The sequence below is a fragment of the Python bivittatus genome, unplaced genomic scaffold (genome assembly GCF_059951505.1).
Source record: "Python bivittatus isolate LINGU-HERP-01145 unplaced genomic scaffold, Pbiv_v1 ctg000200_np1212, whole genome shotgun sequence".
NCBI lineage: Eukaryota > Metazoa > Chordata > Lepidosauria > Squamata > Pythonidae > Python > Python bivittatus.
In genome coordinates, this window is record NW_028277040.1 from 18,612,066 (window position 1) to 18,634,584 (window position 22,519).

Genomic DNA, 22,519 nt, shown 5'->3' on the forward strand with positions numbered 1-22,519 from the left:
TAAAAACAGTATTAAGTTAAATGTTGAGAATGAGCCCTGCCATTGGTTGCAAGCCATCACCAACAGAGGACAAAGATTTTGTATTCTGCCTTTCTTCCTCTGTGATCTCACATAGAATGGCTTGAAAACTGCTCTCGGAACTCACAGAGGGCACCAAGCAAGATGCCATTTCTCCAAATTACAGGCAAATGTCAGGACTACTTTGCAAGCAGATGTATTGCTTTTGAATGTATTCTTTTTACCAAGTCCATGCACTAACTAAAATATGTCATGGTTGCAAAATCAAAACTGCCTCTGATAACAATTTGCAAAAACAGTTTTTCAAACAATTGGAAAACCTTTGAAATTGGATGATTACAGCCAAGGTTTCTTCATCATCTTGCATCACACAACATATTTTATAGGGGATCTAGAGGGTATTGTCTCCCTTTTTTAATCCTTTCAAAAATCTTTTAAGGAGAAAAAGTTGAAATAGTTATAGGATTTTTTTTTTTTTATTGATAGCACTAGGACCACTCCATCTGGAAGTATCCTTAAAGTATTCCCTAATGGATCACACTATGTAAAATGTGATGCTCAAATCAACTGTAGCATTTGTCAGACACAGGCCTTTGGAACAAACATCATTATGCAGAGTGCAGAAAAGGAGTAAAAAATATTAAGTCAAAGAAATTGAAGGCCTGATTTAAGAAAAAGAAACATATCTAAAATTTGATTATGCTAACGCAATTCACATATCTTTCAATATTTTCTATTCTTGCAAACCATCTGTGCTTACACAGTGTCCATACACTGCTTTCTAAGTTGCCTTTTGCCCTATAAACTGCTCATCTCTATCATTTTCAGTAACTCATGAATTCCATCCAGTCATGATTTTCTAGGTTTTCTAGGTTTTCCATTTCCCCTTGACCTTCAAATGTTTGTTTTGCAACTGTTTCCTCATTCATTCTATATGATGTACCCACCACATTGCACTTCTTTCATGCTGATCACTTACTTTTGTACTCAATTCACATCCTCTCTATCTTTCATCATAAATGTTCAATCATTCTTTCAGATATAAATTAATTCCTTTGCCATGTATATGCGCAAGCAGATTTATCTACTTATCTAGACTATGTATTCAAACAGATACTGATAAGCATATACCGGTCAAAACATCAGCATTCTCATTTATTCTTGGGTTTCTAAAATGTTCTAGTCACCTTTTCTTTGCTCTCTTTTCACGTTCCCACCTATCAGTTCATGTCACCTAGTAGAATTTTTTTTTTTTCTGTTGACCCCATTAATTCAGAAAGTTGCAGTTTTTTTTTAAAACTCATATCAGGTTCTTCAATTATCACCATTCACTGGAGCATACCATCCAACTACCACCAATGTTCATGCTTTCATATGTACTCACAACAATCTAGATGACACAAATTCATACTTTTTGACTTACATTTCATTCATATGTAACCTTCCCTTTCTGAATGCATTCGTCAATGCCACTCCACAAGATCAAAATATTTTCATTTAAATCTGTTACATCCTTATTTATTTCCCTTAACTCCACAGACTCATATCTATTTTACTTTCTGTTATTCCATTTGTTAATTCTTTTTAAAAATTTTTTATCCCACCTTATAAATTACTCAGGGCAGTGAACATATACTCCTTCCTCCTCCTATTTTCCCCACAACAACAACCCTGTGAGGTAAGATGGGCTGAGACCCATCTTACCTCACAGTTTCTAGCTGGCTTTCATGCCTAAGGCAGGAGTAGAACTCACAGCCTCCTGGTTTCTAGCCTGGTGCCTTAATCACTAGATCAAACTGGCTCTTACACTATAAATCACAGTCTTCCATACATAATGGTTGTCACCAGATGGGCCCGTAGATATTGACCTGCATCACCCATCATAGCTTTGATCAATATAACCATAGTACCTATAATAAGAGGAAAGCTACAGATTGGATTACCACCTTTAGTCATACCACAGCACATACGGCATTCCCTGCAAATGGCCAGTATGCCACAAATGCCAATGAATCCCAATTTTACTACAGGCTTGCTCACACTATTCTATGCAAGCTGGAGTTTCTAATCTAAAGACTACTTTCCAAACCAACATATCATTAATTGGATTCAACCAGTTGGGAAAGGTATACAGTATATAGCATACTTACTCACACTCAAGACACATGCTGCTGCTTATATTATGCATGTGATATATATGAACCATTATATTTAAAAACCATAATGTTATGGAATTATAAATGAATTTTATATAAAAAGGGAGGCAGCTTTCCAAGAAGAGAAGCCATTCTGGAATATTACTCAGCTTCACAATTTTTAAAATTGCTTCCTCTTGGCTAACAATATAACAAATATTATGTATCAGAATGAGTGATGAGGGAAACTTAAGGAAAAAGATGGCACACTCATAGGATCATATTATCTTAAAAAGTATTAAGGGAATTGTGTTCTTGAAAGCTGTCTCACATTGCAATTCAGCTATTGTTGAAATGCTTCTATATCAGTGTCCTTTATGGTTTTCAACTGTTGTTGATATCTGTTTAAATATAAAGGCATCAACAAAGATTCAAGACATTGGTCCAGTACTCTCAGCTGCAGTATATCCTGGATCATCTGCTCCTGAATCAGAAGAAGTCCTGAACAAATATTTAGAGCTGGCAAATCAAACAAAGGTCTGATGTACTTGCTTTATTATCATCATTTTTTAACTGTTAAATCACATGCTCATACTATGAATTTTTCTTAGAATTTTGCAAAAATGGTTATTTCAACACCATCACCATGCTCTTATTTGGGCTGATTTTAAACTTATTATACCAAAAATAATATTAAGCACATTTTGTTTTTTTAAACATTGCAATGGATTTCTCTACATTTTGCTGTAAATTATATCCTATATATATGGAAATAATATACATATAAAACTGAGCAAAAACTATTCATAATGGGTTTCAGTATGGAAAGTGTTTTGCTTGCACAAAGTAAGCAAGCAGCAAGGATGTTTGCAGAAGGGGAGGGGGCAAAAAAGTCAAGGCAGTGGCCACAACCACATGACTGAAGGTCTCCCCCTTTTTATGTATGTCACACATGCAACAAATGGAAGACAGGGATTCAATTATATGGTCATGGCCATCATCTTGACTTTTTGACACACACCCCTTCTCCATGGACACTGCTGGCAACCTTCCTTCACAGAGCCTTCCTACAAATTAGCACTCTTAGTCCTGTACCCCCAACTGTTACAAATGATCTTCCAAACTTTCGGTAGGATCCCAAAAGGGCTTTGGGGGCAGCAGACTTTTCAAACTGTTGGTGCGGGTTCATAAGCAGCTTAGCTCAGATTGTTTTAAAAAATACTTGATCAATCTTGCATGGGCAAAGTGGGAATGCAATCAAAATTCGCTCCAGACTTTGCTTCTCACTCTTCCTGGTGCAAATGACTGTGCTCTCACTTTCTTTGTGTGAGCCTATGGCCCATTTTGAGAACTCTTGTGTTCTATAAATTAAAAGTTAATTATTAAAATATTATTTTTATTTCTCGTATAACTCTTAAATTAAGAGTTTTCAAATTGTTTTATTCATGGGGGAGCAAATACATTCTTTTATAATTGAGGGAGTGGTATCACAGAGTCTGAGAACTCCTTTTTTGGGAAAGAATAAAAGTAGGTTTAGTGTGTAAACCATAATGGGATACATTGATACATTGATATACATTCAATATCGCAATAAGAGCAAATGAAAATATAGTGATAAGAGCAAATGAAATTTGGGTGTCTATATAATACTCATATTTGTTTAATAACTAAATTAGTAAATCATGAGGAAATTGTTTAATTTTCAAAATGTTAATGTATTTATTTTTCTCTGCTATATCGCTGTAGGATATGGCCAATGAACTAGAACTGGCTGTAAGAATTTGTAAGGAAATGGAAGAACTGGAAACCACAGAAATAGCAGTTTTTTCAAACAAAACTGAGCTTTTAAATGAAGAACTGGCAACACTTAACAGAAATCTTTACTTAAAACTCGAAATCCTGAAGCCATATGTAGCATTTTTAAAGTCATCAGATGAGGTACTTACCCATATTTTGCTAGAAGAAATCTACAGAATGATTTTGTGATCCTTCCCTGCATAGGAAAGATACCCACATTTGGTGATAGAATAATGTTCAGAATAATGTTGCCCCCTTCCCTGCTTGGTATCAATCTGCGTCCTCACTGAATGAGAGAACTTCAGATGCCTCCATGCTATTCTGGGCTCACTGACATAATGAAATGACCAGCAGTTTCCTGGCTGATGCAGTGAACTGGTCATTATTTTTTGTGGTGTCTGTTGCAATGCAGACTTGGATGGGAGAAACTGGTCTCCAATAAAGCTTGTGGGAGCCCATTCATAGGTAAAAACTGTACGTTTAGGGGGAAGGATCAGAACCAACATGGTTTATTTCTACTTCAACGTATTCTCCCCAGCCTGGTGACATCCAGATCTTTGGGGACTATGTTGGCCATAATGACTGGGAAGTTTGGGAATTCAAAGCTGCCAGGTCTTGGAAGTATGCTCTAGCATATTTTAGAACTTCTCCATTGGATAGAATTAGATTAAGCATTACATTAAAGATAAAGGGTAATTTAAAATAAAGATGAAATTGTTCAAATGATCTAACATATAACTTCCTAACTCACTTCTCAGAAAGGGCAACACCATGTAAGAGCATTCAGTTGTCAAACTACTGCCTCAAATAATTATCTCATAGTCATTTTTGAACATCATCCAGCACATTACTCGTTTAGCAGAAGTCACTAAAGTGTGTTTTGCTAACACCTTCTTAGAAGACAGGGAGGGAACTTGTGGCTCTTCAGATGTTGCTGGATTCCAGTGTTTATTAGAACCAGACAGTATGGCCAATAATTTAGGATGCTGGAAGCGATAAAACGACAGTAGAGAAGATCACAAGTTTTCAGTCCCCACTTTAGCAGAACAATTTCCAGAGAAAACAGCCAAGGGCCTCATATTTAACAAGAATAAGAATCAATCTGAAATGCCCCAAATAAACAGAATAAATTTGGTAAGGCATCCTCTCAAGTTTAACTAGTTTTATTTGCAATATATTTAACCAAAAGTTTTAAAAAATACATATTAAGTTCTTGCCTAGCTTTTTTTAAAGTCCTATTTACTTCAGGGAAGGGCTTCAAGGATTCTGTAGGTGCAACTCAATAACCAAAGAATGTCCATCATAAATGTATAGAAGAGATTATTCAGGTTGATTCATTTCTACCCCTTTAGGCTGGAAATGATGCCCAGAAGCTGAAAGAATTCTATATAAGTGAGCCTGCGGAAGATGTTGAAGCTAAAAAGGAGGCCTTGCTGCAATCAGCTGATGTCCAGTGGCATTTGGTTCTGAAGAAGATTCTTTCCACTCAGGATATGGGTCATGACTTTTTAAATTTAGTAAATATGGTGAGGCAATTGCTGATGATTTATAGATACCAGCAATGTTCATTTTCCCACATTCTTTCTAAACTAATCCTCTATGTTTGGGCTAAGCCACAATGAGTATAATTAGATATACCTTCTAAGGCAAAGCTAAGCTTATTTAGGGCATAAATTGAAGGACTGCTTCTTTTAGCCTGGCTTAGTCTGCATGTCAGCCCCATCCAGACTGGGACCAAGATGTACAGAGTTCAAGGGGTCAAATCTCTCCAGCATCTTGTTTAAAATTTGTGTGGGGACCAATGGAAGGTTTGGACTTTTTCCTTTTGTTCCCAAATAATGTCTGGATTTTAAGAACCAAAAGATGTGGGAGGAAGTATTAAAGCCTCCTTGTTTCTGCATGGTGGTCTTTAAAAACCAAGTACTTCCTCTACAGTAAAGAAAAAAAGGGAGGCAGATGCATGATGCATATTAAATACATTTAGTTTAGCTCCTAGGAAAACATATAGAATTGCATGAAGTTGGAGCTGAAAGAAATCTCTGCCTCTTTTTGATACTAACTTCCATCATAAAGATGCCAAAAATAGTGTGCTTTCTGTCCTTCTTGGAAAAAAATAAATTCGTAATTTCTGTCTGGAACAGGTGAATAACAATCTCATAATGAATGTGGAAAATGTGGTTCAAGTAACGGAACATACTCTTGATATTCTGAACAAAGAAAAAGAAGAACTAACACAGCTTTGGGCAAGATGGAAGCTTAGTATGAATCAAGTGAAATCTATTAAACAACAGTGTGGAAAATTTAATGAGCAATTTAAAACTGTAAGTGAAATCTATATAACATTTATTCCTAACTTGTGTTTGGTAAATTGGAATTGCCGGTTGTTTTAATTTTGTTTTGGGCAGATCAGAAAACTATGTCTTAAGGCCTGAATCTTCTATGGTATATTCAAGAGATTTGAAACCATAGTAGCTGAACTGTTTAAATGTTCCAACTTTTCTCTTAACAACGGTATGTTTTTCAAAACTAAGAATTTCTTCTAGCAATTTTAGGGAAACATGAAATGCAACACAAATTCTTTCCTGAAGTATACATGCAGATAAAATGTGTACTGTCATAATCAAAGTATAAAGAATGTCCAAAAAACCAGGGATGGACACAGGGGGTCAAAAAGTCAAGAGGATGACCACAACCATGTGATCAAAGCCCTACCCTTTTTTACATGTGTCACAATGCATTTTGACTGCATGGTTGTGGCTGTCCTCTGCAGTCATCCCTGCAAAGAGTTTTACATCAGAAAATATGAGCCCTTATTGATGGTGCCTAGTAGTCAGCCATTTTCTCTGTAACTTCTAAATTCCTCTGGATTCACCAAAGTTTGGACTGCTACCTTTTATTTGTTGGTGTTTTTAAAATAGTTGGCAGATTTAAATGAGCTCTGTTGGGTTAACAAAACTTATTCCAGCTTAAGTGTTTGTAGGACAGATCAGTAAAAGAACTTTTAAAATGTCAGGAAATACTGTACAGTCAGATGGAAGGTAGATTCAGACACTCAGAAAGATTAAAACAGCATCTTTTTCTCCTTTAGCCTCATGATGCAAATTTCAGTTCCATTTGGGATTTGGCTTGTTTTTTTTGCTGAAACTTCATATTTAAACATTTATTGGCAATAATACAATGTAGTTTTCATATCTTCTGGTCCATTCTAGTCCTCAAAAATAGCATGAATATGAATGATATATAGGTAATCACTAACCTAATCTATTTTGTAGCATTTTTACTATACTACATGCAGGTTTAATATACATTTTTTCCTAAAACTTGTCTCTTCTTGTCACTTCAAATGACTAAATTCTAAAATATGCATTGGCAAATTGTTTTGTGGTGTATTATAGACAACACAACGCTTAATCATTCTTCAAGAGGCACTGAGATCTACTCTGGCACTTGATCTAGGAAGTAACCTTTCAGTACTTATGGAATTACAAAATAAGTTTAATGAAATGAAACCACAGTTTCAGGTGAGAACATAAATTGTGCGTTTTGAAAAATTGTGTTCTATATGTTTCTACAGATACCAAGAACAATGTATTTTACTTCTTTATAAACCCTAGGTTAATGCAAACATGCAATGATAAATGAAAAACCATATTTAAAGACACTTTTGGCAGTACGTGGAGCAAAATTTAGGAAGATATCCAGACTTAAATTAGTACCTTCACTTTCTCAGAACAAGGGAAAAATCACAGTTGAAATAAAATGAACAGAGATTTGCTTGGCTTAAATATAAATGTACTTTCTTTTGAGGTCTGAATACTTTTATTGTACCTAATTCATTAGCAACTCAATGCTGAGGTGGAATACACATTAAAATTATCAGAGCAGCTGAGCATGAAAGGAGTTCCTGACATGGAAAAATCTGAGAAAATAAGCGAGCTCATTCATCTCCATAAGGAGATAAAAGAAAGGATGGCAGAATACGATGAAGTTTTCAACAAGACAGTCAAATTCCACCAAGTCAGAGAGGAAGTAAGTATAGTTGTCTTTATTCTCATGAACCCAACTGTTTCACTGTCCCATTCATCTATGTGTACTTTCTTTTATTGTGCTATAAATAAACACCATATTAAAAGAAGCAGCAGTAACTATGCTAAAGTATTTGGGGGGCCAAAATCTGGATTAAGAGCCAAAGTTATCCTGAAACCAAAACGGAATGTTTTGTGAAAGTAACATTAAAAGATGCAAGGCTAGATGTTAATGAAATATATCTATAATTTTCCCAGCTTGAAGGTCTCATAAAATCAGAAGGACTGGAGATCCTACAAATGAAAGATGCGCCAAGTGACACTTCCCATGCTAAGATCCACCTGAATAATGTTCAGGAGAAGCATGTACAAATCAGACATCTGTATAAATTGGCACTTTCGCTTGGAATGGATATACTCTCAACAGTAAAATATCCTGTAAGTAAATATCACAGCAAGTCCAGAATGGGAAAAAAAGAGTGATTATTTAGGGCATGCTATTTTCTTTCCTACCCATTTCTTTCATCATGGTCTATGAATTTACAACAGTGACAGTGGTACAACTGAACATTTTGCCATTGCACTCCCCCCCCCCCATATTATGGGAGTATTCTGGGTGGCTACTACTGTGATTATCTTCTTCACCAAGTATCAGTTAACTGTATGTAACTTGACACAAATTATGACTGGCTATATCTGTAGCTAATAAACTGGAACAATGAAGAAGATAGTGTTGATAAAGGGGTTCACAGGTTAAGGTGATGCTGTTATCTGTTCTGGGTAGATTTGCATTCCCCCATAAGCATAAAGTACATAGTTTTGGGAAGAGGTTAAGTAAAATCCTTGGTTTGTAATATGAAGTTCCTTTGACCAGTTTGAGGCTAGTCCATCAATTGCAACCTCTCCTTGGGCAATTCCCCACTGCAATCTAAGATGCTTGTCTCTCATGCTGCCCCCAGCCAGCTTCAGACATTCCAGTTTGGGTTAGCAGTCTGTAGTCCAGGCTGGGAATGGGTTGATACCCAGTCTGGACTACAGCCACTACAAGTCCTGATTGGTTGTTCCCCTGCTTCTTGCAGGAAAGGCAACCTTTGCTGGCTACTCCAGTGTGGACCTGTGAGTGCCTTTTCCTGTTACGGATTGTTCCCTTCTCACGAGTCACCATGCCTTCTCTTTGCTTTCCCAGATGTTTGCACATATGCATGCCTTCGCTCCCCCTTCCCACGTTATCTCCTTTGACATCAAAGCAGACCCTTTCTTTTTTCTTTTGCCCCTTATAAGTACCATCGTAGCTCTGATGCTACAGTAATCAAAGCAATAGGAAAAAGGTTGTTCTTTTGTTCCGATGTTCCTCTATAGATCCATGGAAAGACTGATAGTTCAGCTTCATAGAAATTAAGTAATAATATTCCTATGATATTACTTAAAGGTGTTGAAATAAATTAGGGGAAGGGAAGCTTTGCTGTACTATGGCAGGACTGTTACAGAAACACTGTATCAGAATATCTCATAGCCTTCCTACTTTGTCCCATCTGCTCCGTCCATTCCTTAAGACCTTTATCAAATATCCTCACTCTGAGAACTGAGGCAGGTGCTTTCCCAGTAGCGACATCCGGTTTGTCAGTGTTCTCTCCAGGGGTATTCAGACACAAAGCAGACAATTCTTCCCAACTTTATTTAATTAGATTAATTTGTTTTTAGAGCTTGACTGGTGACTGTTTCTGTTATATTTTATTGATCTGATTTTATGGCTGATTTTATGTCTTCCTTTTGATTATTGCTGCTTCTGCGTTGATTGTACTTATTTTTTTCTTACAGTTTTACTGGACGTTGCCCCCCAAAGGTAGTCTTTTACCTTGGAAAAGATGAATAGATAAAATATATCAACTTGATTAAAAAGAGTTTCAAAGTAATTTACCTGAATGCACTTTAACTACTAATTCATGTTACAGTACACAGCAGCAAGAACCTCTGTTCATTTGTATTCCAAGAAACAGCACAATCTGTGAAATAAGTAGAATTTCCTGTGGTTTAAACCAAGCATTGCATCTTGTATATACAGTATGTTGACAGATATAGAACTCAAATTTATATTTTCAGATTTTGCCTAAATTAGAGTATCATGCTTTTGGGAAACAATAACCTTACTATATGACATTTTTCATTATTACTTTCACTGTTCATAGACAATTGCTTGTTGTTTCAGCATAATTTCTATATTTCATTTCAGAATTCCTTTAATGTTTCTGTAAAGAACTTACAGCAGCAGCTGGACACCATTGAGTCTGAGAGCATTAACTGGGACTCCAAAGCTGAAAAGTATGAGGAAGAGCTCTCACATGCCCTCCATTTCTGCATCACAAGAGACGAGATACATGAGGTGTGGTGAAAAGTACTCATTAAATGACTGAAACTGTTGTGTCCTTTGTCTTCTTGTTGATTCTCTTCAGTAATGCCCTTGTATTCCTTTTTGTTTAAGCTTCTGAGGAACACTTGATTCATAAACCAGTTGTAGAGATATTAATGCCTCTCTAATTAAAATCTTTGCTAGCACTTGAATTCCTGGAGACTGAAAAGCAGATTACAAATTATCACAGCTATATCAGTATGTAAAATACATTAGTGATAGATTGAGATGCTGGAGTTGTAGACTGTATTGCTACAGATTACAGACAGGAGTTGTTTTTCTTCACCCATATGTAAAATGTCCTCTGCATCTAATAAATCACAGTGGCACAATCTAAATGCTTCTTCTCAAAAATCTAATTCACCAGAAGCAGGAGCAATTTTTCCCTTCCCTATGCGCTGAAATGCATGTGAGGTCTGGAATGAATGTCAGATGAAGGAATGGAATTAAAATTCTCATTGTGTGAATTGACTGTTGCCAGTGCAACTTTGTACTCCACCAGTAGGGTTATTCTAAAAAAATATTTTCTTTACCCTGAAATTCATGTTTTTCACCATAGTTCTTATGTTCCGAAGCACTATCATGATCCACACCCCATCTATATTCTTGAAATAATACATTCTGGTGTCTTGTTCTCATCTGATTCAGTGGCAATAGGATTAAAAAGATGTCTGATTGAAGCTCATCTGACATTCCTCAGCACTTTTGTGCAACATAAATATAGCTATTGCTTCCTGACAAACAGTTTAAGGCATAGATACTTCCCAAAGCATATTTAGATGGGTTGTTATTTCTTATTATGGTGAATTCTTAAACTTAAGGATTCTTTAAGGATTCTTAAATTCTTATATATGGTGGTTGAAATCCATAGAACTGGTTTGGGCACTCCCAAATTAGATGTTTAACTTTTTTTCCCTTTCTTATTAGAAAAGTCCAGTGGCATATCATAAATTACTTCAGAAAGTTCTCTTGGTTTCAAAAATGGTTTCTTATGGTGAGCTATTGTTCAGGAAATACCAGGGTAAAGTCCCACTGATGTAAGGAATTGTGCAGTTGGTTTGGCATTCTGTATACAATATTTGAAACATGTGTAGGTAAATCACCATACAATGGGCAAAACTTCACTTTTAAAAGAAAACAAAAGTCAATCTTAAGGCTAAGCAGATGCATTTATATGCCTTCAAACTGTCTTAACTGTGTTCTCAACTGGTATCCTTGTTGATCCTCTGGAGGTTACATCTTGTAAAGTCACCTCTGCTGATCAGCCTGTTTGTATTCAGCCTAATGATTTATACTCAGTAGGACAATAAAGCAAACATTATCTTTCACTTTCCTATTAATGCCACTTCCCTTCATGAACATGATTGCTCTGGCCGGCTCAGTGAGTTGGGCTCATTTGGAATGTGGTTTTAATTGGTGAATTTCACCTTAGCACAAGTTCCACCAGGACTCCAAAACAGTCCAGCTAGTAACTTTGCTGCAGATCTCTCAATATACAGCCTGAAAGCATTTTTGGTAATCACACTTACTTTTCATAGCTTTGATATTTAATCCTGTGTAACAGTACAGAAAAGCCAATAAACTTGTCATGTAACTACTATAGAAAGAAATTTATTTATGGATTGCAGTTTAGCTCTAGTGAAGTGTACAATTAAAAATAAACTGACATCTTGATGAGATTTAGATAGTGCTTTCCTATTGTATAAATAGCAAGTACATCATGAAAAATAGTGACATCATGTTGGTATGATAGTAATGTAATGCTATTAAAGGCTAGAGGGCCCACTGCTATGCATAAACTAAATGGAAGTCAGTTTAAGATAACTTAATATCATTTAAAATGACATTTTGGGTAGTTTGCTAAATGCAGTTCATCAACATTCATTTCATAATTATGTAACATTATTTAATTTGATTCTGGTCTTCCCTTTAGAAAACACACAGCAAGTCTGCTTATTATTCAGTCTAGTTTCATCAGTTTTCAAATGGAAAATATGTTTTAAATGAGGAAAATATGAAACACATTTTCTCCAAAGTAGTACTCAGATAAAGCAAACCAATTTTTCCCTTTTTTGTTCAATGGAAGCAGTAATTGACTGTGTCCTCTGAGGTCAGGTTATTCCTTGAAGTAACATTCTGTGTAGCACCAGTTTATTACTTCCCTGTGAATGAGCAGAGCTCCATATTTGCATGTGGCCCAGCATGGAAAGGTTGGAGCATACTGATTATACTAGATTCCAAAACCAATTTGTTGCCCAAAACACATTAACAAACCTAGCTTTCATATATGGTCCACATATCTAAAACAAGTTTGAAAATTCATTTTAAAATTGAATTCACAATGAGTAGTGAATGGATTTTCCATTTAAAACAGATGAAACTGGATTGAAACTAATCGCACTTATTCTGTTTTCTAAAGGGTAAATAAATAAAGTAATCCAATTTTGGCTTAATAATAAGAGAAAGTCTTATCCTGCCAAGGAGAAAGCCACACCCCACACCAAAATGGGCAGGGCAAGCTATTGTAAATAAACAGGGAGCAAACCCCACACTCGCTAGCACTGATGATGTTACCTAGTTGGGTAACGAAACATCTGCAAGCAGACAACCAGGCTCAGAGAGCACCAAGGACTCCACAATTCAAACTTGAGCTACATATATTCTCTTCTATTGGAAGAGAAATTTATTAATGTTTAACCCATATATAATGAAAGCTAAGTAAAGTGGAACAGAGAAGCCTCAGGAGAAAATGGTCTCCTTCATTACAGGTTTTTAAGCAGAAGCTGGACGACCATATGTCAGAGATAATGTAATTGTAACCTGAATATTACAATTTTGTACTGAACTGGACTAGAGAAGTTCTGAGGGCCCTGTTCTAAAATTCTGTGTCACTAATTGACTTATATAAACTACAAACATCATAAACAGGAAAATAAATTATTTATAGAGTTTTTTAGGATAAGAATCTAAAGCAAAATAGTCCTGTCATTTTACAACTCCATGCTTACTTCAGCAGAGATTAGGCCCATATTTCAAATCCAATTTCAGGCTTGTGGGACATGTTAATGCCATTCTGGATATATGATAGTATGCAACCATAAATCAAAGTTTACATTTGTGCCTGGTATCCAACTCGCATCAGTTCTGCATCACAATCAGTGCAATGTAGTCTTGTTCAGAACTTGCCATGACAGCATTTTAAAATAACACTTTGTACCACTACTTTTCTCTGCCACCACCACCTCCTCCTCTCATTCCAGAAGTGCCACAGCACTGTGTGCAAATATACTGTGTATAAATATTTCTAAATTACATCATTTGTGGTGTTTCAATGCATGCCTTCCAACAATCAGTTTATACACGGATGAAAAAAAGCTACATGAAAGTGATTCCTGGAAAGCCTTCATTTTGAAAGAAAAAGGAGAAGTAGGGTCTTTTGTTTTTTTGTGAAATATGAGAAACAGCTTATTAAAACAGAGTCCTCGTAGTCTCTTCATTATTTGTTTTCTTCTTCTTGTGTGACAAATTGCAGCAATTGTCATAAATTATTCCTTGGATTGTTTCTTACCCATGAAAAACCAGCTGTGCTGGTTTGTCGTAGGTAAGAAATGATGGCTTTTTAGGGTTAAGGCTAATTAAGATCACATTTTAATAATACGTGGAATAGTTTGTAGTCAACTTAAATGACCCAGCTGCCCTGCCGTCTTGTGCAATCTTGTGTTGTCATATCTTCATGTGATTTTTTCCCTCAATGAATCCAATATACTGATGAATACTGGCAAGCTGCTATAGTTTCACAAATTTTAATACTTCCAGGTTGCTGACAGCATGACACTATGGTGTCATTATACTTAACATTAATTACTTCCTCAGAGATGTCTCACTGAATTCAGTTGGGACCTCTTTCAAGTACTCATGCTTAGGGCAAGATTGGAGTATTAGATGCATATGAGGATTTCTTACCTGCCTTGGATCCGATTGATTGATTGATTATGTGCTATCAAGTTGTTTTCGACTCCTGGTTACCACATAGATTTTCTCCATGATGAGCCTTGGATTTCTCCTTCTCTTAGTATGCTGATGCACTTCTTTCTTCTTTGAAGTTTAGATGAATATCTATTTATCTATCTAGCTGAATGACACTAACAGACAAATCTGTTTAGTACTTTGACCTGTACTGCTCCTAATGCAAATGAATTCTGTCTATCAATAAGTAGCAGAACGATTCCTAATTATTGGAAAATAGCGTAACTTTAGGCATAATGTAAGAAGTCTAATGCTATGAATCTGCCACTGGTTTTCATTCAGAAGGAGGAAAGTAAGAACAGCTGCATTCTGTTGACATCCTTTCTGAAACAATGAATTTCTATTTTATGCACTTTCTATCAAAACAGAAAAAAGAAGTTTAACATCTTTTATAAGTACACTGACAACCTATTAAAGGGATTTTTTTTTTTTTTTGGCTGATTTATGGTTCTATGTAAGGATTTCCTCTTCCCAACCAAAGAATAATTATTTCACATTTTAAATAGAAAAGGAATCTTTGACTAACTGGAAATGAATTTCCTGCTGGCTCTGGTGTCCTATAAGAGAAAGTTGCAACTACAGTACTTCAATTGATAATAAATGGATGATGGTAATTATAAATTCTCATATAAACTGTGAACCATATGTTGAAGTAAAAGATATGTTTAAAATGAAAGTAAATGGCAGACCTCAAACACATATGCTCCTTGTAAAGTATCTTTATTCTGGGACAAGATGGGTACATCATACACTGAGTATTTATTAAGAATGTTTTCCAGACAATCCAAACAGCTTATTCAGAATACTTAATTAGCCAATTTCATCTGCAACTATTGCTAAGATTCCCCAAAGTGAATGTAGAAACCCAATTGTTGCCATCTTTCAAAAGTTAAATGGAGCTCTGTGGATATATCCATTAAAATAGAATATGAATCCAGAATTCTCTCCCTTTCTTTTACTTTATTAAACTCATAATAATGAAACGGTAATATTTACAACAGAACAAAGATAGAAATATCAAATTTGGTACAATTTAAATACTACCATTTCAAATGGTTTACATTAACAATAGTAGATATGAGAAAATAAAATAAAAATAAATTACATAGAAATATAATGCTATAGAAAACAGCTCAAAAATATTTGACCAAATTGCTTGAAAGTGCTGTTTTAAGAGAAAAGACATTATTTGAATATTGGCAGAACAGATTCACGGTTGCAAGTTGAGTATAAATTTGTAATTCCTGTGTTGCAGAATAGTTACTTAGGATATGAAAAGTCCCATATATGGGGAATATAACAGGAGAACATGTACATCCTGTGAATAGCATACCAAAATCTAGAACTGTAACATCCAAGCCCATTTTTCCCTCTCAGAGGATATCAAGCAAGGGTATAGAAAGACTGCAGAGCACACAAGTATACAAGTGTACTTCTCTGTTGTGGGGAATTGAATTGAGAGAATTTGGCAGCTGCTATTGTGTTGCTGTCTACTTCCCACAATTCCCTCTGGCCTAAAATGGGGATTGATTGGAAAGCATACCTTATTCCTGTCCTCTTGGCTCTTGTTTCAGGACACAGCTGCAATGTTGTTGTTGTTTTATATATATATATATATATATATATATATATATATATATATTTGTTTTACATGTTCTTCCTTCCTCTACAACTTTATCAGATGCACACCAGTCATATTCACTTCTGTTTCCATTTTTTGTTTGCCAAAAGTTACCCTGAGTAGCTGTAACCTTTTGATAAAATGTGATGTCACCACTGTTCGCTCATCTGAATAGCACAAATATTTGCCTCTCTGATCATGACTACCTCAGCCACCCCCGGCCCCAGCTCTGCCAGCATTAAAAATAGATGTCAATTTAGGAAAGCTCTAATAGATGCAAATCAGTGAATATTATAACAGTGATGGTGATTTAAACATATATCCCTTAAGAATGCTAAAAAAAGTGACTCTATTTTGGCATATCTTGTAGAAAACTGGAAAACCATGGATTTAGCTTCTTCCTTTAAACCAACCAAATACAACTTCATAATATGTTATTTTCAAGATGGTATAGAGCCAAATAATTTTGCTGTAGCATGTTAATACACTACCAAAGTTCAAGAGGCAATTAATTCTATTCCAAATACCTCTATATGAAATTCATATGGGCATTAAATTTGACGGGCTGCAGCTTAATTTCATAGGTTGCTAAATGACAAATATCCTCTGCCTTGTTAAATTTCAGAAGCTAGAGCAAAAACAGCCTGGCCAAAAAAAGGGAGAGGGGACATGTTTATATTTTAAGACCCTCCACAAGAAGGAAGGAGAGTGATCTTGAAAAGATATATTCCATAGCCTGCTTGCAGGTGGGGTGCAAATCTTATGGAGTGATTTGACCTCATGTCTGGTAATCACTGGATGTTTATCATTGTGCTTAGTCCTTCCTTCCTACTGGAGGCATGAAGTTTTGTGCAAATGGGGAACTTTTGCTTGCAAGCAGTGAGTGATGCTGAAAAGCAGAAGCGAATTACAGTTGTCTTGCAGACAATGCTTAATTTCTCCAGTGCCTCAGCCCTCTAGCAGAGGATGGCAGGACTGTGTGAAGAGATCCTAACAGAGAACTGTCATGTTGGAGGTATGCAAACACTGTGGGTAGATAAGAGATTCACAGTTTCCTCTTTTGGGAGAAAAAAGGGATGGCATTTATGTTTTGGTACAAAATAGAAGCGGCACAAGGCACTCCTTGCTGGAAATAAATGAGCTCCGATTGGCTAAGACATCTCTGTTTTCATCTCTTGGCCTTTAGTTCCATGTGGGCAGACTCACAAAAATTAAAATATCTATTACCATTTAGGCAAAATTTCAGAAGAGCCTGCTCAACGTATGCTTCATTTTAATTGTGAGGCCAGGCAACTGGAGGGATGGTAAGGCTGGTCAGTTAGAAAGTGCCTATATACAACCTACTGTTCTGACAACATCCAAAGCATTCTGATTGTTTTCTGATTGTTGTTTTCACAGCAGAGCATTCTTGCAATTCAAACAACATCACATGAGAAAGTTCATTACATCCATACTACCAGCAGGTCTATGGAGAAGTCACATATACATACACATCTTCATTTTTAAATTTCTGTTTATATATCCAACACACATTACCACTGATCAGTGTATGTTTAATATGACCAAAACAGTCATATAGTCACAAAATACAGTTTTCATAATTGTGTCAACCTTCATCATTAATTTCCATGATTTATGAAAGTATTTTAATCATAGAAACTAACTTGCAAATAGTGCACCATATTTAACCATTTAGGGCTTACATAATATTCCTACATAATATTCCTACACAGAGGTGATTGCCACACATCACAAAATATCACAAATGCCATTGTAGATGGTTTAGAATATAGATTCACCACTGACTTAAGCTACATTTATCTCTGTAAAGGTACGTATGTATTTTTTACTGTCAAAATCCTGTTTTAAAATGCAATTATTTCTTTTCAGCTCAGAGAATCCTTTAAAGATCTGAGAAAGAAATTCAACAACATGAAATTCAACTACAGCAAGAAAACGGAAAAAACACGAAATCTGAAGACCCTAAGAATTCAGATTCAACAAATGGGTGCTTTTTCTGAAAAAAATCAGGTAATAATTATAGCAGTTAGGGCACTGAACGCATGCATGAGGTTTATTCTGAATGCACACTGATGACTAGTGTAATCTGTTGAATGTTTCTTCCATTTGCAGCTGATGTAATAGAACACCAAGGTCACATCATTTTCTTTTAATACAGTCATTGACTTAGGGTAGGTTGTGTGTGTGTGTTTTGAAGTTAGAAACCAACTCAAACTTCCCAATCTGCTTTTCTTTATATACTTTATTATTATGTTATTATGTTATGGCTATTGCCATAAACATATTTTTACATGAACAAACATTAAAATGCCTGGAAAAAATCTACCAAATTAGCATAAGATCTCATCTGCCAACGTGACTGATGATGCTATGCAGCGATGCCTCGGCTTTGCCTTCACTGGGAATTATAAAAAATGTACAGTGGGGCAAAAAAATATTTAGTCAGCCACCAATTGTGCAAGTTCTCCCACTTAAAAAGATGAGAGAGGCCTGTAATTTTCATCATAGGTATACCTCAACTATGAGAGACAAAATGGGGGAAAAAATCCAGAAAATCACATTGTCTGATTTTTAAAGAATTTATTTGCAAATCATGGTGGAAAATAAGTATTTGGTCAATATCAAAAGTTCATCTCAATACTTTGTTATATATCCTTTGTTGGCAATGACAGAGGTCAAACGTTTTCTGTAAGTCTTCACAAGGTTTTCACACACTGTTGCTGGTATTTTGGCCCATTCCTCCATGCAGATCTCCTCTAGAGCAGTGATGTTTTGGGGCTGTCGCTGGGCAACACGGACTTTCAACTCCCTCCAAAGGTTTTCCATGGGGTTGAGATCTGGAGACTGGCTAGGCCACTCCAGGACCTTGAAATGCTTCTTACGAAGCCACTCCTTCGTTGCCCGGGCGGTGTGTTTGGGATCATTGTCGTGCTGAAAGACCCAGCCACGTTTCATCTTCAATGCCCTTGCTGATGGAAGGAGGTGTTCACTCAAAATCTCACAATACATGGCCCCATACATTCTTTCCTTTACACGGATCAGTCGTCCTGGTCCCTTTGCAGACAAACAGCCCCAAAACATGATGTTTCCACCCCCATGCTTCACAGTAGGTATGGTGTTCTTTGGATGCAACTCAGCATTCTCTCTCCTCCAAACACAACGAGTTGAGTTTAGACCAAAACGTTCTACTTTGGTTTCATCTGACCATATGACATTCTCCCAATCCTCTTCTGGATCATCCAAATGCTCTCTAGCAAACTTCAGACGGGCCCAGACATGTACTGGCTTAAGCAGGGGACACCCCTGGCACTGCAGGATTTGAGTCCCTGGCGGCGTAGTGTGTTACTGATGGTAGCCTTTGTTACTTTGGTCCCAGCTCTCTGCAGGTCATTCGCTAGGTCCCCCCATGTGGTTCTGGGATTTTTGCTCACCGTTCTTGTGATCATTTTGACCCCACGGGGTGAGATCTTGCGTGGAGCCCCAGATCAAGGGAGATTATCAGTGGTCTTGTATGTCTTCCATTTTCTAATTATTGCTCCCACAGTTGGTTTCTTCGCACCAAGCTGCTTGCCTATTGCAGATTCAGTCTTCCCTGCCTGGTGCAGGTCTACAATTTTGTTTCTGGTGTCCTTTGACAGCTCTTTGGTCTTAACCATAATGGAGTTTGGAGTGTGACTGTTTGAGGTTGTGGACAGGGGTCTTTTATACTGACAACAAGGTCAAACAGGTGCCATTACTACAGGTAACGAGTGGAGGACAGAGGAGCCTCTTAAAGAAGTAGTTACAGGTCTGTGAGAGCCAGACATCTTGCTTGTTTGTAGGTGACCAAATACTTATTTTCCACCATGATTTGCAAATAAATTCTTTAAAAATCAGACAATGTGATTTTCTGGAATTTTTCCCCCATTTTGTCTCTCATAGTTGAGGTATACCTATGATGAAAATTACAGGCCTCTCTCATCTTTTTAAGTGGGAAAACTTGCACAATTGGTGGCTGACTAAATACTTTTTTGCCCCACTGTAGTTCCATAGAAAGTTACAAATACACACTGAAATGGTGCAATGTGTTTTATTTCCTTTGCCCTCCAGTAATCCTGCTAATATTACACAGCATAAACTTACTAACATGGTTCTAACATTTTTCTTATGTACTTTGGAACAGGTACTGAGAAAGAAGTTAGAGAATCTACAGAAGAAAGTTTTAGATTCTTTACCAACTCAACCAAGTGACAAAGCTGAATTTATTTCTGTATCAGTCAATGAATTAGAAAAACAGCTGATTGAATTTGGGAAGATTATGGAAGATTACAAACAAAATTTGGAACTGATGGAACATTTGCAACAGATGATGGAAGAGGTATAACAAAACCCCGAATGTCCTTTGTATCTAGGATAAGATGTCAGGTCTGAGATTTAGGAAACAAATGTAGACTCCTGTATACCTTTCATATGTCTGTCATCTATCAGCTCATGGATTTAATTAGCAAAAGGAGCCTAAATGAATATAATCATTCAATTCTTAACAATTGTCCACAGCTTAGACTTAATTTCTTCTTATTTTAGTTAAATATATAGACTAGCCTGTTTACTCTATAAGTTTTCCTGAACAAATTTATAATAATGAAGTAGCTGTAGGCAAAGAAAAATGAAACCCACAACATCCCATTCCATCTTCCTGTGCTTTAAAAATGTATATTTTGGCACCGAAAGTTGTACTATAATGCAGATGAGGAAGCATATTAGGATGTGTTTCTCACTGAATAATATGGGCGATAAAGACTGGCAACATGCATCATTGGATGTGCAACTTGGTGACCCCATCCTGGTGACCCAGTAGTCTGATGGTCAGAGCACCTGGCATTAAGGCGTTGCTCATAAATGCCAGTTCTCTCTGTAATAAAACCAAGTCCATTCACAATACGGTGGTGGACAAACAGACAAATCTGGTGTGTATTACTAAAACCTGGCTGAGCAAGGGCAGCAATGTTGCCATATTGGAAATCTGCCCAGGTGGATTTCAGCCTTGAGGACAGGGCTGGGTAACACTGATTTACCATTAGACCTTATTGGTGATCAGGGTCACTGTCTCCAAAGTAGTGGGGTATAAATGCCTATATATTAGGCTGGGGCATAAGAACAAGCTAGGGATGTTGTTGGCATATCAGCTTCCCTGCTGCCATCCGGATCCTTCCCTGGACATCGTGATCTGGTCACCAGGCTGATTGTAGAGTTACCCCACCTATTGGTGTCAGTGACTTCAACATCCACACAGCAAGGACTGGTTTCAACTGGACCAGGAGGTCAAGTGACCCCCATGGCAACTATGGGCTTGTCTCAAATAATCTGGACCCTGACAGACATAGGTGGTTATGTGTTAGAGCTTGTTATCAGTTTGAAACAGTTGATATGTGATCTGGATATGGAAGGTATGACCATCATCCTTTTCTCATGGTCAGATCACTTCCTGGTCCAGATGCAATTGACACAACTCCATAAGGCCAAACCCATTTGAATGATCTGCCCCAGGAACCTTATTTTATTTTATAAAAAAAAAAAAATTCCCCTCTCACCCCTATGGGTGCTATGTGCCTTCCTCAATCTTGGATCCTTTACCAGAGGCCTGGGAGTTTGAGGGTTCTGTGCAGTATCTGAGCTGTTCCTAGCACTGCACTCTTCTGCACAGAGAGCTCTGATGTTGTTCCTGGGATCTGTTGGAGCCATATCTATATATACGTGTGTGTGTTGTGTGTGTGTGTGTGTGTAATTTATAGGACTGCCCAATTTGCAAACAGCAACTCTGGATGGCTGACATAGAATTAAAAACAAAAAAGAGCCAATGGACATAAAAACCACAAACACACATAGTACAATGTAACCAAGGTCAAACTGCAATCATACTAACACTGCTCAAAGTGTTTCAGGATGAGCTCATCCAATGCCCTGGTTCAATGCTCACAGAAAACAGCAAGTTTTCAAGGCCTTTCAAAAGGCCAAGAGGATCAGGGTCTTTCAAATCTTGGGGAGTAAGTTATTCCAAAGGGCAGATGCTACAACAGAGAAGGCATGCTTTCTGGGTCTGGCTAGGTGCCATGGTTACATAGAAGGGACCCAAAGCGTGCTCCTCTTGTCGGATCTTGGGGCACTGGTGGAAATAGTTGGAGATAGGCAGTCCCATAAATAACATGGCCCTATGCCATGAAAGGCTTTATACAGTAGGTGGTAACCAGTGCTTTGAATTGCACCTGGAAGCCTATAGGAAGCTAGTACAGCTCACAAAGTAATGGTGTTATTCAAGCCTACTGTGGTGCTTGCATAATTACTGTGCTGCTGTTTTCTGGAACTATTGTAGCCATGTACAGCATGCTTCAATCCTCCAAGTGAGAGCTGATCAAGGTGTGAGTGATCACAAACAGGGCCTCCCAATCCAGGAACACGTACAATTGGATTTGTGGAAGGCCAGCAGGTGGAG

General features: G+C 37.0%; 1 protein-coding gene across 1 annotated transcript in view; it reads left to right on the forward strand.

Moving 5' to 3' along the window:
- The window catches only part of CCDC141 (coiled-coil domain containing 141), a 120,051-nt gene that overhangs the window by 68,678 nt on the left and 28,854 nt on the right, over positions 1-22,519 (forward strand). The window contains 10 exon segments of the mRNA XM_088135750.1: positions 2,571-2,690; positions 3,900-4,091; positions 5,303-5,476; positions 6,092-6,271; positions 7,346-7,471; positions 7,791-7,979; positions 8,234-8,413; positions 10,206-10,355; positions 17,920-18,060; positions 20,213-20,407. Of these exon segments, the coding sequence (XP_087991876.1) occupies positions 2,571-2,690; positions 3,900-4,091; positions 5,303-5,476; positions 6,092-6,271; positions 7,346-7,471; positions 7,791-7,979; positions 8,234-8,413; positions 10,206-10,355; positions 17,920-18,060; positions 20,213-20,407 (1,647 nt within the window).